Source organism: Gracilinanus agilis, chromosome 2 (genome assembly GCF_016433145.1).
Source record: "Gracilinanus agilis isolate LMUSP501 chromosome 2, AgileGrace, whole genome shotgun sequence".
Taxonomy (NCBI): domain Eukaryota; kingdom Metazoa; phylum Chordata; class Mammalia; order Didelphimorphia; family Didelphidae; genus Gracilinanus; species Gracilinanus agilis.
Genome location: NC_058131.1, coordinates 41,291,537 through 41,310,475, shown reverse-complemented (window position 1 = coordinate 41,310,475; position 18,939 = coordinate 41,291,537). Strand labels below are relative to the sequence as shown.

At 38.1% G+C, this 18,939-nt stretch overlaps 1 protein-coding gene across 1 annotated transcript in view; it reads right to left on the bottom strand.

Annotated features, from left to right (window-relative positions):
• The window catches only part of HYDIN (HYDIN axonemal central pair apparatus protein), a 417,120-nt gene that overhangs the window by 365,295 nt on the left and 32,886 nt on the right, over nucleotides 1-18,939 (bottom strand). The window contains exon 5 of the mRNA XM_044659361.1: nucleotides 15,680-15,879. Within this exon, the coding sequence (XP_044515296.1) occupies nucleotides 15,680-15,879 (200 nt within the window). The remainder of the gene's footprint in view (nucleotides 1-15,679; nucleotides 15,880-18,939) is intronic.

The following is an 18,939-nucleotide window of genomic DNA, read 5'->3' as shown; positions in this document are numbered from 1 at the left end:
GAGGGAGGAAAGGAGGGAGGGAGGGAGGAAGGAAGGAAGGAAGGAAGGAAGGAAGGAAGGAAGGAAGGAAGGAAGGAAGGAAGGAAGGAAGGAAGGAAGAGATTTGGTCTGCATTCAGACCATCAGTTCTTTTCTGGAAGCCAGTGGCATTTTTCATCATGTTCTCTGTGATTGTCTTGGATCACTCTCTTACACTAGTCTTGTGTAAATAAAATGGAGAGATGAGATTTGACAACGAGATAGTTAAATTCAGAACTTGTTAAATGTCTCAAAGAGTAGTTATCAATAGTTTCATGTTAACTTGGAAGAAGGCTCCTGGTTTACTATCCCAGAGCTGTTTGGACTTCAACTGTTCATTTATTTATCAATGTCTCAGATAAAGACACAGATGCCACACCTAATGAATTTACAAATGGCACAAAGGTAAAAGAGGTAGCTGACATGTTGGATGACAAAGTAAGCATCCAAAAAGATCATGACAAGCTAGGACATTAAACTGAATCTAATAAGAAATTTAATAAGCATAAATATTGGGTTCAAACACTTGGGTTCAAATTCAGTCTACAAGCATAAGTTAGCAAGGCATAACCAAGTAGCAGTTCAGCTGAAAAAATATCTGGGCATTTTAGTCGTATACAAATTCAGTATGAGTCACTAGTGTAATTTTCAGGCCAACTCCCTTGTAGAGGAAACTAGGAACCAGGAAGGCTATTGACAAATTATATCCTACCCTGCTTAGACAACATTTGGAGGATTGTGCTCAGTCCTCAATGCCACATTTTTGGAAGATTATGCTAAGTAGAGAGTAACCAGGTAAAGGATCTTGAGATCATACCAAATAAGAACCAGCTAAAGTAAATGGAGATGTTTGTCCTGGAAAACAGAAGACTTAAGGAATGAGAGCTGTTTCTTATTTGAAGGTCCATCAGATGAAAGGGGGATTAAACATATAGATTGAGTAAAATTTCAAAATTGGAACCATCAAAAAGTTAGGAGATCAGAGCATTCTTTTCACCAAAAGTCTTTAAGCAAAGCCTAGATGACCATTTGTTGAGAGCCCTATATAGTGGATCATCATTCAGATAGAAATTGAACTAGATGGCCTCTGGGGTTCCCTCCAATTCTGATTTCCATATTTGTCTCTGAAGTATATCAGTTCTTAAATTATTTAGTGCCAAATTTCATTAATTCTGAATGATGGCTAAAATGAATAAGGGAAAATGCCACCTTCATTTCAAGATTTCACTCTTTGTCAAGAGTGAGTAGAATAGAATCCAAAATTGGTTTTTTTTTAAAACAGAAATAAAAGACTATCCAGTTCAGGATACTTTTCTCCAATTTCTATATCTTTTCCATAACTAGTCCTCAACCTTAATCAATACTATCTAATAAGATCTGAAAGCAATGAACCTAAGAGTTCTTTATAATTTCTAAGCTTGACAGACACAGTACTTTGAGAAGGATTCTGCACTCTCTGAGGCTCCCAAACTTGATCTCATCTCTTACTGGATCCAGAAAGGTCATGGCATGCTCTATCAGCATTTTTGTTTTATAAAGGAAAAAAAAAGTCCTGAACACATAGTATCACCACTAAAAATATCCTAAACTCTTAGGTCAGAAATTCAGCAAAACAAAAGGCAAAATATAATTAGTTCTGGGGTTATTCAAATGCTAACAATTTCATTTCATCCCTTTAAATTTCTCTTCTTCTATTTGCCTCTAAGATATGTTTTTCTTGTTCTTATTTTATTATTATTCAAATTTCATGTACATTTAATAATTGGCAATGTTAGGATTCATAGTTATCCCAAAAGTTGTTTCCTAAAGAGAATTTTAGATAATGATAGTGGTAGGCTCCAAGGTCACTTAGCTGTGAATTTTAAGACCTCAAAATGGACAAAGACTGCCCCTCCCTCTTAATGTCCCAATAATGCAAAAGATCTAGGTAATTTCACTAAAGCTCAAAGTCATGCCTTTTGTGATTACTGAGTCAGATTAGAGTATGCCACCAATAGATCCCAGTTGGTGTTATCTATTACATCTTATTCCCAATAGTCTTGAGGCTTAGCACTCAATGACATGCAGTTATTTGGGGGTACTTAAGATCTATTTGATAACAAGGTAACTGGGGGAAGCTTTAGAGGAGAGATGATCAGATTCTTCATTGTGAGTAATTGTACAGCCATGTCTATTGATTGCCAAGCTGACCTAGATGAAGCACCTAGCAACCTGAGGGAAAGTCAGGAGGCTGAATGTGCCAAGGGAGTCAAATTACCACCACCACCACCACCACCACCACCACCACCACCACCACCACCACTACCACACCACTACCGCCTAGACCACCATGTACCTTCAGATCCTAATGGAAACAATCCAGGACCCTAAACCAAAGGACTTTTAGAATAGCAATATTTTCAGTCAACTACCCTCAGTCATTATCCTAAGAAGCATCTATGGAGTTGTTGCTTGGCAACCATTCCTATAGATGCTACACTCACCACTACTGAAGATTTAGGAAGGAAAATTCTTGCCACCAAAGTCATTAGCTCTATACAGTGGTCCAATATGAGATATTAGTGTAATTTTATCAGTGGAAATGACATTAAAGAGGAGCCATGACCATCTGCTTTGCTGCTGTCTCCCAAGGTCAATAGAATCTTTACATTTGACTTGAAATTGAAACCTCTCCCATTAGAACAAGAGCTCCTTGAGAGCTTGTTTACCTTGCTATTCGTATCCACAATTCTACGTACATAGTTAGTGTTTAAGAAATATTTATTCTTTCAGTCATTCATTCTGGACCTTGAAAGATGAAAACATAGCAAAACAGAGCCAAAACACTCCTCTACAAAAATCATCTTGATTAACTGAAGAAAACCTAGTTTGAAAGGCATCAGAGGCAAGTCAAATAACCTTCATGCGTTTTAGTTTAGTCATCTATAAAGTGAAAGGGTTGGACTAGATGGACTCCGAGGTCCCTTCTAGCTCTAGATCTATGGGCCTGTTTATCCTTTAAATGCCTTAGCTAGATGCTGCCTCCATGTTCCAGTATCTGAAATGTTGGTGCAATTACTCACAATGAAGACTTACCTAATCCATCTCTCCTCTAAAGCTTCCCCAAGTTATTATGGTAACAGACAGCCCCTAAATACTCCAGATAACCGCAAGTCATTGATTACTAGCCAGCTGACCCCTCAAACCATTGGAGAATATGATGGAGTGGATAACACTAGTTGGAATCTATTCAAAGTATACTTTAATCTGACTCGGCATGTGTCTGATTTCAGTTACTAAAGGCATGGCTTTGAATCACACTGGAATCTGTTATTTTTACTCCATAAGGATGGTATCACTGACTTCTTTGGAATCTCCAGGGTCAACCAGAGCTTGAATCCAAAGCCCTGCATGGCTTGGGATTCTGAAGAGTCTTCTGAATCCCAGGTTCTTCCCTGAAGCCTTTCCTGACCATTTTAAGTCTCCCTGATCTCTCCTGAGCCCTGTATCACTCTTAAATGGTATATTCCAATTCAGTACTTAACCATATTCTATCATGTACTGTTCCTATTGTTCCAAGTGAATTAACTTGGTCTATTCATCTAAACTATAAAATCTCAAAGGGCAAGAATCAGGTAATATACTTCTATACCTTCCATGGCAATTAACAAGAGTGCTGAGTACCAATCAGGTATTTGATGAATAGTTGTTGATAGAGTAGGTGATAAGGAAGGCCCCAAACTCAAAGTGATTCTTCTTAAAAATAAACATTTGTTTTTAGGGATGAGTGTATACTTAAAACTCTTATGGCATAATCTTCTATGCAGGGATCCTTCAACTATTGTTGGTGAGGGAGGAGCCCTTTGTTTTCCTTTAAGCTTTGAGATCATTGGGTAAATGCTGACTAAAAAATGCCTGAATACAGATGGAAATGAGTTCAGTGGTAGTGAAGGAACTAAAAGTGGTCATTCTCTCAGTCCCTCCCAAGAACCTGAGAAAGAAAGATAAAAGGTAGAAGGTTGGAGATTCATGAAATTTCTCCAGATTTAGAAGTAAATGTTACTATTATGTTGTAAGGAATGATAAAGGGGGTGGTTTGAGAAAAATTTGGGAAGACTTACATGAATTGATACAAAGTGAAATGAGCAGAATCAGAAAATCATTGTATACAGTAACAATAATATTGTAATGATTATCAACTGTGAATGGCTTAGTTATTCTGATCAGTACAATGATTTATGACAACTTCAGAGGGCTCTTGATGAAAAATGCTATAAACTCCTAGAAAGAAAATTGATGGACTCTGAATGGAGATGAAATGGTTTTTTTTTTCACTTTCTTTTTCCTTCTTTTTTTGGGGGCAACATAGCTAATATGGAAATGTTTTGCATGATTTCATATGTAAAATGGATAGTGTGTTTCTCATCTCAGTGGGTAGGGGAGGAATTGAGGAAGAAAGTTTGGAACTGAAAAAAAAAATTTTAAGTAAAAAGAAGGGAAAGTTAGGTGGTTCAGTGGATTGAGAACCAGGTACTTCCTAGCTGTGTGATCCTGGGCAAATCACTTAACTACTACTACCTGCCCCTTACCACTCTTCTGCCTTAGAACCAATATACAGTATTGATTCTAAGATAGAAGGTGAGGGTTAAAAAAATAAAATAAAAGATGAAAAGAGTAAATGAGGATCATGGGCACTGTGTTCCATCAAAAGAAAACAACTATTATTTTTAATAGAATCCTCCGGCAAATCTTAGAATATGTGATAATTACAATCTCTATATTGTTTGAAGTTACAGTTATGATGCTAGGAGTCCAATATAGAGTCCCTTAGCAGTCCTAATGCCCATAAAATATATAGCTAGATAGACAAGGTTTATATTTTTCCATTCTTCTGATCACTGTTAACACTATGTCATATAATTAGTCCTCCCAGCTTCTAATTAGATAAAACTCCTTACTGACTATAGTAATCCCTTGAGTCATTTACCTCCTATTACTCCAGAAAGTCACCCCAGAACCCCTCCCAGTTTTTGGTCCCCATAAAGAATCTCCTACCTGACCCTTACTGAAGTCTGATAGTAATGATTGACTCTAAGAACTTCACCACCACTTCTGAAGTTACTGAGGAATGACCCTTCCCACATTTGGCACTGATTATCTGTTTTCTGTCCACCAAGCCCATTTTTAGGAATATACCTTCACTACCTAAAACCTAAAGTTGAGCATATTTCCTCCCCAACATGTCTCCCTCCCACTTCAAACTAAGGGAGAAGGAAGATGTGTTGGGGTTAGGTTCTTGTATCTATGGAGATGAACCTCTGTCTATATAGTGTGTGTTTTTCCTTTTTTGCCTGCTTGCTATACTGCATAGTAATAAAGCTCTTGTTTGTATCAATTTCCCCAAGTACTCATTTCCTATAAATTCTAGAACCTAGGTATTTGCTTTAACCCAAACCATAAGGTCAAATAAAGAAGAATGCAAAGAGTATACCAGTAACCTACTAGAAAGTCTTAAGAAACTCCAATAGAATCAAGTAATGAAAACAATCATGAACCAAATTATTTGAATAATAAAAATTTGCTTCTTGACAACATCTCAGATATCAATTTTCTGCAAAATGCTTTAGCTGAATCCCATAAATCTGTTTGGTCTCAACATTTTCATTCTTCACATTGTTTTTGTTTTGATGATTTACTATTTGACTGACTTAAGATGTCATTATTAAATCCTCATTTAGGTCCACATATTTTGTTTGCTATTTCAGTGTCATATTTTATAAATAATGCATTCAGTATTTCTCTTTTTTTATAAACCCACTACAAACTTGTTATTCTAATCTCAACTGGACTCTCACTGCAGCAAAACAATCCTACTTAATTCTTTATCCCAAACCATCACAATGGCTGTTACAAACTTTCTCTTCTTTCCTCAAGATTCTCATAGCATGCCCTCCACCTAACTAAGGATCTCACCTCTTACTCTTCTAAGAAAATTGAGGTCATTAACCATGAGCATCATCTTCAGACCTTCTCTTAAAATCACAATCCCCTGGTATCATCCCTCACTCTTTCCCTTTACTCCAGTCTCTGATGAAGAGGTGGTCATTCTTGCCAACTCTTCTTTGAATATTCTTGATTCTACTCCATAACAGATTGTCCTATCATTCCCATCTTCACTTGTCTTCAATCTCTCCCTTCCTACTGATTCTTTCCCTGCTACCTATAAACACAACCAAGTCTCCATCACCCTTTTAAAAAATCTCACTAGATTCTACTATTCCCACTAGCTATTGTCCACTCTCCTCTCTTTTTAGGCCAAACTCATTGAAAAAGTTGCTTCTATTTATTGCTTTCATGTCCTTTCCATATCAAGCAGGTTAGGGGCATGAAACCTCCAAGATCTGGAAAATCTATGTAAAATTTTCTGACTTTTACATTCTTTTCACAAACTTTAAATTTTTATTTATTTTAACTTTTAAAAAGAAATATTTATGGTATTAAAAGATAAAATATCTAATTACTCAAATATACAAAGAGTTAAAGTAATTGTATAAAAAATCAAGCCATTCCCCAATTGATAAATGGGCAAGAGACATGAATAGGCAATTTTCAGGTAAAGAAATCAAAAGTATCAATAAGCACATGAGAAAGTATTCTAAATCTCTAATAAATAGAGAAATGCAAATCAAAACAACTCTGAGATATCACCTCAAACCTAGCAGATTGGCTAAAATGAAAGAAGAGGAGAGTAATGAATGCTGGAGGGGATGTGGCAAAACTGGGACATTAATGCATTGCTGGTGGAGTTGTGAACTGATCCAACCATTCTGGCTTGCAGTTTGGAACTATGCTCAAAGGGCTATAAAAAATGCCTGCCCTTTGATCCAGCCATACCATTGTTGGGTTTGTACCCCAAAGAGATCATAGATAAACAGACTTGTATGAAAATATTTATAGCTGCACTTTTTGTGGTGGCAAAAAACTGGAAAAGGAGAGTATGTCCTTCAATTGGGGAATGGCTGAACAAATTGTGGTATATGCTGGTGATGGAATACTATTGCGCTCAAAGGAATAATAAACTGGAGGAGTTCCAGGTGAACTGGAAAGACCTCCAGGAACTGATGCAGAGTGAGAGGAGCAGAGCCAGAAGAACACTGTACACAGAGACCGATATATTATGGTAAAATCGAATGTAATGGACTTCTGTACCAGCAGTAATGCAATGACACAGGACAGCTCTGAGGGATGTATGGAAAGGAATGCTACCCACATTCAGAGGAAGGACTGCAGGAGAGGAAACATAAGAAAAACAACTGCTTGAACGCATGGGTTGGGGTGGACATGATTGGGGATGTAGACCCGAAACCACCACACCAATGCAACTATCAACAATTTGGAAATAGGTTTTGATCAACGACACATGATAAAACCAGTGGAAATGTGCGTCGGCTATGGCGGGGGGTGAAGGGGAAAGTAGGAGCATGAATCATGTAACTATGTTAAAAACGAATATTAATAAATGTTTAAAAAAAGATAAAATATATTGATATTATACAATACAATACATATAGTTTATGTATTTCTGAGTTCCTATACTTTTTTGTATCATTTGCTGGCCTTTGCATGTTTGCAGCTTCTGCAAAATTTGCCCCAAATTCCCATTTAATTTCTTATGCCTACCCATAATATGCTGAAATCATGACAGGAAAAGTCGCAACATGGAAGGGATACCTGTATTTCCCCAAGTATATACACCATCCATACTAGTGGGAGACCAGAACCTTCCTCTATCAGAACTAGATAAATCAAACAAAAAAATAAATAAGAAAGGTAAGAGATGTGAATGAAATCTTGGAAAAATTAGAGTTAATAGATATATGGAGAAAAATAAATAGGGGCAAAAAGGAATATACCTTCTTTTCAGCAGCACATGGTACATTCACAAAGATTGACCATGTACTAGGGAATAAAAACATGGCAAACAAGTGCAAAAGAGCAGAAATAATAGATGCAATCTTTTCAAATCATAATGCAATGAAAATAATAATTAGTAGGGGTACATGGAGAGGCAAATCAAAAATTAATTGGAAATTAAATAATATAATTCTCCAAAATTGGTTAAAGAACAAATCATAGAAAAAAATTTATAATTTCATTGAAGAGAATGACAATGATGAGACATCCTATCAAAATTTATGGGATGTAGCCAAAGCAGTACTCGGGGGTGGGGGTGGAATTTATATCCTTGAGTGCATATATTAACAAATTAGGGCAGGCAGAGGTCAATGAATTAGGTATGCAAATTTAAAAAATAGAAAGTGAACAAAATAAAAATCCCCAGATGAAAACTAAATTAGAGATCTTATACACATCATCCCTATAACTTTCAGTACCAAAGTATCCATTCTAGCCATCACTACCCCCTATGTGTGGGATCTCCCTCATTATGATCAATCAATCCATCAAGTATTTATTAGAAATTTACCATGTTCCAAGTGCTACACTAGATGCTACTGAGTACAAAATACAATAAATGAAACAATCCCCACTCACAATATGTAAGTTCCTTCCTGGCATTATCCTTTTCTCTCTACATTCCCTCATTTTGTGATGCCAGCAGCTCCCATCGGTTCAGCTATCATCTTTATTCAGATCACTCCCAGTTCTATATATCTAATCTCTCTCCTGAACTACAGTCCTTTATTGATAATTGTATTTGGACATTTCAAACTGGAAATCCCATAGACATCTCAAACTTAAATGTCTAAAATAGAGAGCATCTTTCTCCCAAACCTTCCCCTCTCCCAAACTTCTCTGTCTTTATTAAGGAGAGCAACAACCTCTAAGTAACCCATATTTGCAATCTGAGTGTCATACTCAACTCTTCACTGTCACTTCACCTATCTGATCACCTTCCAGATTTTGTTATTGCTACCTTCTCAATATATCTCATTCATTAATTCTTTCATTCATTCTTTCATTCTCTCTATTCGCACAACTACCACCCTATTTTAGGCTCCATCACCTCTCATCTGAACAATCACAATAACATTCTAATAGACCCACCACATCCTTCCCACTCCAATCTTCTGAAAAAAAAACACAAGTTATTTTCTGAAAGCAGTCTGCCAATACCCCCTACACACACACACACACACACACACACACACACACACACACACACACACACACTCACACCACTGATAAACTTCAGTGGCTTTCTAACTCCTGTAGGATCAAGTATAAACTCCTCTATTTGGCCAGTAAATTTCTTTTGTTCCTTGACTATGCTTTCCCTCTGAAATGATCATTCATGTAATCTCTACATATATTATACGTTCATAATTGTTTGTTGATAAATCCTCTCTCCCTTTAGACTGTGAGCTCCTTAAAGGTTGGGATAGTGGCTTTGTCTTTCCTTGAATAACATCCAGTTACCCTCAGGTTCATGTCTATGGGACAGATTTATAAAATATGGCCCACCGGTGTAGTGACTATGCCCTTGGGAAGATAGTTATGAAATGGGTGGTGTTCATGACCAGCCAAAGAGCAAAACTGTCTAACAACAAGCTAGGGGTTAAGCTTCCTGACTTGCACTTGGAAAGATCTTTCTCTTATTTGGTCCTCATCATGTCCTCCCTGTCACAAATAAAGGGATATCTGCCAATATAAAGACGGGGTCAACCACAAGTGTTTTGTGAAATAATTTAAAATTTGGCAAATATATTCTTTGAAAGAATTATTTAAACCACAATTAAGTGGACGTAAGACAAGAGTAGAATGAGGCTAGGGTTCTTCATGGCTAGATTTTGTTTTATTTATATGGCGTTAGTAGAGTAGCCAGAGCCTGAGATTTTTAAAAAACAAAAGGCAAGCAAACAGTCGCACACCATTCTGCTTGCTTTTTTAGAAGTCATCCTTCATTGTCTGCAGATGAGGCAGACACAGGCTGCAGCCATGAGATTAACAGTCATCTTTCCTTTCTCCTCACCTTGCTCTCCTCAACAGTTCTAAACTCTTCAGCCCTCCAAGTAAAAAACCTGTCCTCCCATCTGAGACCTACTCTTGAGTTAATTTCCTATCTTCCCAAACTGGCAAAAATGACAAATCCCAAGGTTTTTGTGGCCAGCCAAACCCTTGCCAGAGCGATAAAATTCACGTCCCAAGTGCTTACAGAGTCCAGCACATAGTAAGCACTTAATATAATATTTGTTGACTGACATCTAAACTAAGAAAGGTTTATTCACGTGTGAAAGGATTAGGATAGTCTTACTGACCTCCTTGGTAACTTAACCACTAAATCCATGAAATGAATGTATCACACTGTATTGATGTAAAAAACTTTACTTGGTTTCACATCTGGCTTCTGAAAGATTTGTCTTAGTAATAATTCCAGATTAGGTATAGAGCCAATACTACTTTTCCAAACTCACTGCCAATCTGTTTCTCATAGTGAAAGACTGCAAATGAGAGCAAATTTTTCAAAGCCTGTGGTTTGTGGTTGTGGTACACCACATTTATTTTATGTAATGGAAAAGGATCTATCCTCCTTAATTCACAGTGAACCAATTAGACCTGCCATTTTTGTATCTTACTTCACCAAAAAGAATGGAAAGAATATTTGTCTAGGGGTCAGAAGATCTAGTGCTGCTGTTTCAAAGCCTACTTTTGCTACTTATTATGACTCAATTGACCATAGAAGGAGAATTGGTAGGAATAGTTGTGTTTAGGGAAGGAGGTTGGGCTGGGGAGTAACAAGATGCCAGGATTCAAGTCATCTGGCCCATTCCTGAACTGGCTTGAGAAGCTGATCCTAACAGTAAGGGAATTAAAGTGGGCACTTCTCTAACCTTCAATTTTTCATCTGTGACATGACAGAATTGGACTAGATCATCTCTAAGGTTATCATTCAGCTCCACCATTCTGTGACTGAAGAAATATGATGAGGGTCATTTAGATATTATGCACAAAGCTCAGTTTGAGTTCCTCTGAATTAAGATGCACAAAGTATTTCAAGCACAGACTTCTAACCAGAAGCAGCATTTTAGAATGAAAGAATTCCAAACTTGACTAGCTTCTGCTACTTTCTACCTCTATAAATTCAAATAAGTCATTTAGTTGAGTTTCTCATTTGCAAAATGAGGGAGGCAAACAAAATTATCTCTAAGGTCCTCTTCAGCACCATCCTGATTTGATAATATTTAATCAATTAATAAAATTTAAATTTAACTAATTTAATAAATTATCATCTTAATAGGTTTTAAATGATTCACAACTTTAATAAGCCTCAGTTTTCTCAGCTGTAACATGGAGATAATAAAACCTACCCCCTATACCTATTTCATATGTTACTCTAAAAATAAAAAATAAATCATAGGTGATAAAGTGCTTTGAGAAGTTCTATAACTAGAATATCAGCTCTGGGTTTTCCTAGACTAGGTTCGATCTGGAATGATCCCCACAAATCCTTCTTTTTTGGCTCATTTCTCCACCCAAGGGTTCCCTGAAAACCTTGGAATTTGCTCGTATCTAGGTCTCTATCAATAAAAAGGTCCCTTAGCATTCAAGTTAACAATATATACTGGATACAGAACAGCTTTTATTTCACCCAAAAAAAAGAATACAAAAATCACAAAACATTCACAGGAGTTCATGAGGAGTCAAGTCATCTCTCCTTCCCTCTCTGGTGAGACCCATCAGAATGAATACCAGGAACCTAAACAATCCTTCACATTTGCAGCCTAAGATGTGGTTGAGATTCCTCTAGAAAGGTAAAAGTACTTGGGGCCAATAGAAAGATCACTCAATTTTCAATAAGCCCCACCTTCCCCTAGGAAACTATATAATCCTCTAGATTTATAACTAAGGTTTGGGATTCCATCTAAAGAGGGGCAGCTTGAGAGTCAATTCCTCATCTTCCTCCAGACATATAATACTGCCCTAAGGTTTTTGGAGGCATTCTGGTATTTCTAGATATTCAATATCTCCCTCCCATTTCACCAGAATGATCTGAATAACTCATAGGATCAGAGCTCTCGAGAGGCTATCTAGTCAACCTGACTCATTTTACTGATGAGAGAAAAAAGGCTCATAGAGCCTAAATAACTTGCCAAAAGTCAGACCATTAGTGGTAGTGGGATAAGGGCAAACAGGCAAGATTTAGCTTTGCTCTTGAACCTTAAGTCTCAGGTCCTGGTAGTTCTTTTAGCTCCCGGGCTACAGGTTTCTTCCTCTTCCTTCCAGAAGGTTATATTCAAGAAGGTGATGTTATCTAATACAAGTCTTCTCCCTTTGTCCAAGAGAATTGGTCCAGGAATTTGGTGTCATTCAGAACCTTCTGCTCTCTTTTTTCTCACTTCCTCTGGGTATAAGAATTATTGCTACTCCACTGCTGGGTCATCTCTGCCCCCAACTCTTGGGCTATTTTGTTCCCCACTACAAGAATTTTCATGGCCACTAAAAAGTTCTGTCACAGCTTCTCCATTCCAGCCATCTCTTCAGCTGAAGAGCTCCCTGGGCAACTGTACCAACATGGATGCTTCACTCCCTGGGGACCCAAGTCCACTTTCTGATCACTTCCTGGGATCACTTTCTCTAGGATGTTTGGCAGGAGTCTACTCTCTTTAATGAGTCCTCATCCAAAGGTGTAATTCAGATCTACAGTAGCCTACATTGAATCAACTGATCTCTTAATGCCATAGTTCAAAAACCCATCCTCAATATGGCATCAAATGACTAAGATGTCATATTTGTCAATGAAAGTACAGGTCAGATCACATTGTTGTTCTTCAGTCATTTTTCAATTGTGTCCAACTCTTTGTGAACCCATTTAAAGTTTTCTTGGCAAAGATACTAGACTGGTTTCCTGCTTCAATCTCCAGGTCATTTTAGAAATGAGGAAACTGAGGCCAACAAGGTTAATTGACTTGCCCAGTCACACAGCTAGTAAGTATCTGAGGTCATATTAAAACTCAGGAAGATGAACCATTCTGACTTTGGGGATAGCGTTCTATCCACTGTATCACCCAGCTGCCCTATCACACCCTACCTCATTCATAAACTCCAGTGGCTCCCTATGATCTCTAAGATCAAATAGAAAATCTTCTGTTGGGCTTTCAAAGCCCTTCCTAACCAAGCTCCCTCCTACCTTTCCAGTCTTTTTGTTACTTCATACCCCTCAATATACTCCTTGATTTTGTGGCACTGGACTCCTTTTTGCTCCTTGAACAATAAATTCCATTGTCCAACTGCAGGCATTTTCCCTGGCTGTCCCCCAGGCCTAGAATGCTGTGCATGCTCCTACATCCTGGTCTCCTTTAAGTCCCAGTTAAAATTCCACCTTCTACAAAAAGCTTTTCCCAATCCCCCTTGATTTTGCTGCCTTTCCTCAGATGATTATCTCCAATTTGTCCTGAAAATTGCTTGTCTGTACAGTTGTTTACAATTGTCTTCCCCAATCATAATGTGAAGTCATTGAGTGTACAAATTGTCTTTTGCATCTCTTTGTATTCCCAGGACTTTCCTCAGTACCTGGAACATAGCAGACTGATTGATATCCTTTATGGTTAAATATGAAGTTGAGAAGGCTAAAGAGTCCAGTGTTATTGCATATTTAGCATGTGTCCTCCTTTGTCCCTATTACAAGGGGGCAACAGGTTTATGTAAACATCACTCAGAATGATCAACAGATATTAATTATTCAAGAAACAAGAAATATTCCTCCATAAGCCCTTGAAGAACAACTTTGAGTATGGTGGAGCTTCCTATGGTACAAAAAAACCAGTACAGAGACCTTTCTGAGACTGGAAGAGCATTAGCCAGAAAATGTGACCAGCAGCTATCCCTGTGGGATCCCAGCCTCTTATCCCCAACCAAAAGATGAAAGGTGATGGTCAGGAGTAAGTATATGTGGGGGCTACTTCTACAAAGATAAGGCCACAGGAAGCCATCATGGAGAATCTCCTTGTCCTTCTCCTGTACACACTAAATGGTCACCCTACCTTCCACATCTTCCCCTAAACCAGTGATTCCCAAAGTGGGTGCTACCGCCCCCTGGTGGGTGCTGCAGTGATCCAGGAGAGCGGTAATGGCCACAGGTTCATTTATCTTTCCTATTAATTGCTACTAAAATTTTTTAAAAATTAATTTTCAGGGGGCTAAGCAATATTTTTTCTGGAAAGGGAGTAGTAGGCCAAAAAAGTTTGGGAACCACTGCCCTAGACTTTTAACCCTCTACATCTCACCTATCCTTCAGACCTAATCCAAATCCTACCTTTTCCATCAAAGTATTTCCATCCTGAAGCAATCTTTCACTCCTCTGAACTCCTGGATGATGCATGATCTTACTGCTGCTTGAGCATTTACAGAGCCTTATGTTGCAAGTTAATACAACCAACCATATGGCAAACTCCTTAAGGAGAAGGAAGGACCATATCATAAACTTGCTAGCTTCCCCACAGTACCTAATACAGTGCCTTTCATAGCAAATTTTGGGCAATTATTTCCCAATTAATTTTATTTTTAACAATTAAAATGCCTAAGACCATTATAAAATGATGAGTCAAGATCAATATTAGATATTGGATCTGAAGACTGAAATGAAGGCAAAAACCACAATAATAAAAAGTAACAATAGCATTCATCTAGGGCCATGTTGGTGAACCTATGGCATGCTTGCTGGAACGCAGCATGTCAGAGGGGGCTGCTCCCCTTCCCCCTCTCCACACACACACCCGAGGACATTTCTCTCATCACCCACCCCTCTGCCCAGCAGCCCAATGGGAGTGATTCTTCCCTCCCCTTTCTGGGGTAAGGCAGGAGGCTCTTATGCAGCATGAGGGTTGCAGTTTGGGCACTCTGGCTCTAAGGTCTTCAAAAGGTTTGCCATCACTGGCCTAGGGTTTTTAAGGTTCACAAAATGCTTTCTAAATGTTATCTCATTTAATCTCCACATTAAGTGGGGGCTATTATTATCCTTATTTTATAGATGAGGAAAAGTGAAAAGAAGGTTAAATGATTTGCTCAGAGTCATATAGCTCCCAAGTGTCTGAGGCAGGATATGAACCCAGGTTTTCCTGGCTCTAGATCCAACATTCTGTAATGTGCCAATTATACCACCATTTAAGGAAAGAGGCATTCCCACAGAGGAAAGGTAGAGAAAACCCCTTTTCTTCTAGTTCCTATATGACTCTGGGTAAATTGATTAACTTCTGTCTGCCTCTGTTTCCTCCTCTGTCAAATGAGGGGTTTGGACTATGATAAAATGCATAAACCTAGATAAATCACTTGATTAGCCTTAAAATGCTCTAGAAATATCACTCTCGGATGATCTCAAAGGTCCTGTCTTCCTTTAAACATTATGATCTTGCTTTTTAAGAACATAAGCCATGCCTACCAGCTAGGCAGAATGATTGAAAGGGCAAGGAATGCAATGGAGGACACTAGTCTTTGAACTGTCATCCTAGCTTTCCGTAGAGCATGCTGAGTGACTTCTTTACACCTTGGCTCCCTCTGAAGGGGAAGAAAAAAGATTATTCATTCTACTCCATGCTGGAAGAAATGGCTAATTAAAATCTGTAAGGAAGCAATCCAATACATATTGCTCAGCTTGCAGACTAGGGGTGCTGACTGCATTTTGGTGTGGAGCTATAATCAATCACAACCACAGCCAAGGAATGCATACCTCCCGACTTTGATGTCGAATACAGCCTCCCTGTTGCCAATATTCCGTACTAGAAGAACCTTCTCGGTTTTATGTTTGACGGGACAAATGCCGAAGTTCAGCTCATCAGGAAAATCCAGAATGGCCCGGGCACCTCGAGCTTTAATAGGCACGATAAACTTTTCTCTTTCAGTGACACAGGTCAGCACATGGGAATAATCCTGCAAGGAAAAAGAGGAGCAGAGAGGTGAGGAGAGCCATGGGATGGGGGGGGCGGCTGGTCTTTTATTGTGAATTTCCTAGAATGGCATAGCGGAACCTGTTTCATCTTGCCCGTTCGAACATGGCACCTGTTCAGTCCAGAGCAGTACAGGAACTTTGAGTTTTGTCAAGGAGTAGCTTCAACCAAATCAATGTGATGAGTTTCCCTCAGTATGAATTTCTGATTCAAAATAATTGAAATGCTGGACAAATTCATCATTTATGTAAACTTAGGTAATCTATGGGGCAGCTGGGTGGTACCATAGTGCAGAGAACAATTTGGAGTCAGGAGGACTCCTCTTCCTGAGTTCAAATCCAGCTTAGGTCACTTCACTCTGTTTGCCTCCGTTTCCTCATCTGTCAAATGAGCTGAAGAAAGAAACTGTAAAACACCACAGTGTCTCTGCCAAGAAAACCCCAAATGTAAACAGAAAGAGTTGGATATGACTGAAAAATGACTGAACGACAAGCAATACATACTAGCTAACACTGACTGATACTGTGCTTTAAGGTTTGCAAAACACTCTATACCTGTTGTCTCACTTGATCCTCAAAAAACCCCTCAGAGGTGGATGCCATTATTATTCTCATTTAATAATGTGGAAACTGAGGCTGAGAGAGAGTAAATAGATTGGGCAGGACCACACAGCTAGCGAGTGTCTTAGGCAGGATTTGTACTCCAAGTCCAGCTTTCTTCTCTTCCTTGGTGTTACAAAAAAAAATAGAATAACCCAACGATGAAAAGGGACTGCTAACAAAAATAAAGAATCCACTACCTGGTAATAAGTAGGTTTGATATTTGGCTATCACCCTACCAGGGAAAATGCCATTTAACTCAGGTTTGGTTTTCTTCATTTCAGGGTTCCCTGAAATCCTCTCTTTTTCAAGTCTGCTATTTGATGTGAGGTATTTATAAGTCACTGAAATTTTAATCTTGGAGGAAGCAATAGTATTAAATAATAGATTGTTTCTTTTTTTAGCTTTTAAATAATGTTTTATTTTTTCCTCAATTACAAGTAAAAACAATTTTTAACCTTGGGGTTTTTTTGCCAGCCAAATCCTTCCCTTCCCTGCCTCCCTAAGATGGCAAGCAATCTGATATAGATTTTACTTTACAATAATTTAAGCATTTTTTCCATATTAGTCATTTTATTGAAAAGAACTTGGAAAAAAAGTTGAAAAAAGTGAAGTGAGTTATATAGTCTGTTTCAATTTGCATTCAGACTCCATCAATTCTTTCTCTGGAGGCAGATGGCATTCTTTCATCGTGAGCCCTTGGGGACATTGTCTTAGATCACTCTACTGCTAAGAATAGCTAAATCCTTCACAGTTGTTCATCATATAATATACTGTTACTATGTATATGGCATTCTCCCGGGTTCTGCTCATTTCACTCCATATCAGTTCATGTAGGTCTTTCCAGGTTTTTCTAAAATCATCCTTCTCATCATTTTGTATAGCACGATAATATTCCATTGCAATCAGTGACAGATGATTTCATAGAAACCATTGGAAATACCAACTCATAGAATGGATTCTTCCCTTTGCTTAATTACACATAGTTCATGGGAAAAGCACCAAGGTATGGTAGACTAACTTGTGCCTAGAGTTAATAAAGACACTAAGTAGGTTTTCCATGAAAGTCTGATGTATCTAAAGGTCCCTCTTTCTCTCGCCATGTCATTCTGTCCTTCTATCTGACTCTGTCTTCTTAACCTTTCTTTGTCTTTGTCTTTATCTTTTTTAAACCTTGCCTTCTATCTTGGTATTAATTCCAAGACAGACAAGCAGCAAGAACTAAACAATTGGATTTAAGTGATTTGCCCAGGGTCAAACACCTAGGAAGTCTGAGCTCAGATCTGAACCCAGATCCTTCCAGTTCCAAGCCTGAACTGAACTACCTAAGAGCTCCTTTTCCCCTTTTTCTCCTCTCTTAGGTCCTGCTTCCAAAAGTGACCATAATCGAGAATTTAAAATTGGGTTTTTAAATTTTCGTTATTTTATTTGTCACGGAGATATTTATGTTCCTTGTTTGTTAGTTGGTTTGTTTTATTTCAAAGATAATTTCAGAAAAATAACTATTTGGAATTATGTGAAAAAAGACAAAATTGTTCATAATCTTTGACCCAGAGATCTAACCACTTTACATATATCCCTAAAGAGATCAAAGACAGAAAGAATAGCCCCAAATATGACAAAGTAGTCTTTCAGCAAAACATAGAACTGATGTGCCCATTCACCAAATGGCTGAACAAATTATGGTGGATATATATATATATATATATATATATGATACAAATTGAAATAAGCAAAACCATAATGGTGAAATGGAAATTAAATATGAAAAGGAAAAGAATCTCACACACACACACACACACACACACACACACACACACAAAACACAACACACTAAATGCTGAGTAACTGAACTGACCAACCATGGCCTAGAGATATGTGAGGGACAACTAGGTGGCTCAGGATTGAGAGCCAGACCTGGAGAAGGGAGGTCTTGGGTTCAAATATGACCTCAGATAATTCCTCACTATATGACCCTGGGCAAGTCACTTCACTCCCATTGCCTAGCTCTTACTGCTCTTCTGTCTTGGAGCTGATACACAATATTAATTCTAAGATGGAAAGTAAGGGTTTAAAAAAGAGAGAGAGGGAGATGTGGAAGCACCTCCTTCCTTGCAGGAGAGAGATCAGGGGGCTATAGGTGTAGAATGTAGTAAATAGTGTCAGATATGATTAATTGTACCACACTGATTGTACTTAACTGATTTTCTTTGTTGCAAGGGAGGGGCAAAGGTACATCTGGAAATGACTGTGATATAAAAAGGAATGAATAAATTTTTAAGTCAGATGACATTTATAATTATTGCTTTCTCTTTTTTAAAAAAAATCACTTAAATTATGTTTACACCTGTGGTTCTTGAGGACAGGTGCTGTCTTTTGCCTCTTTTTGTATCACTATCACCAAGCAGGGTGCCTGGCATACAGTAAACACTTAATAAATACTT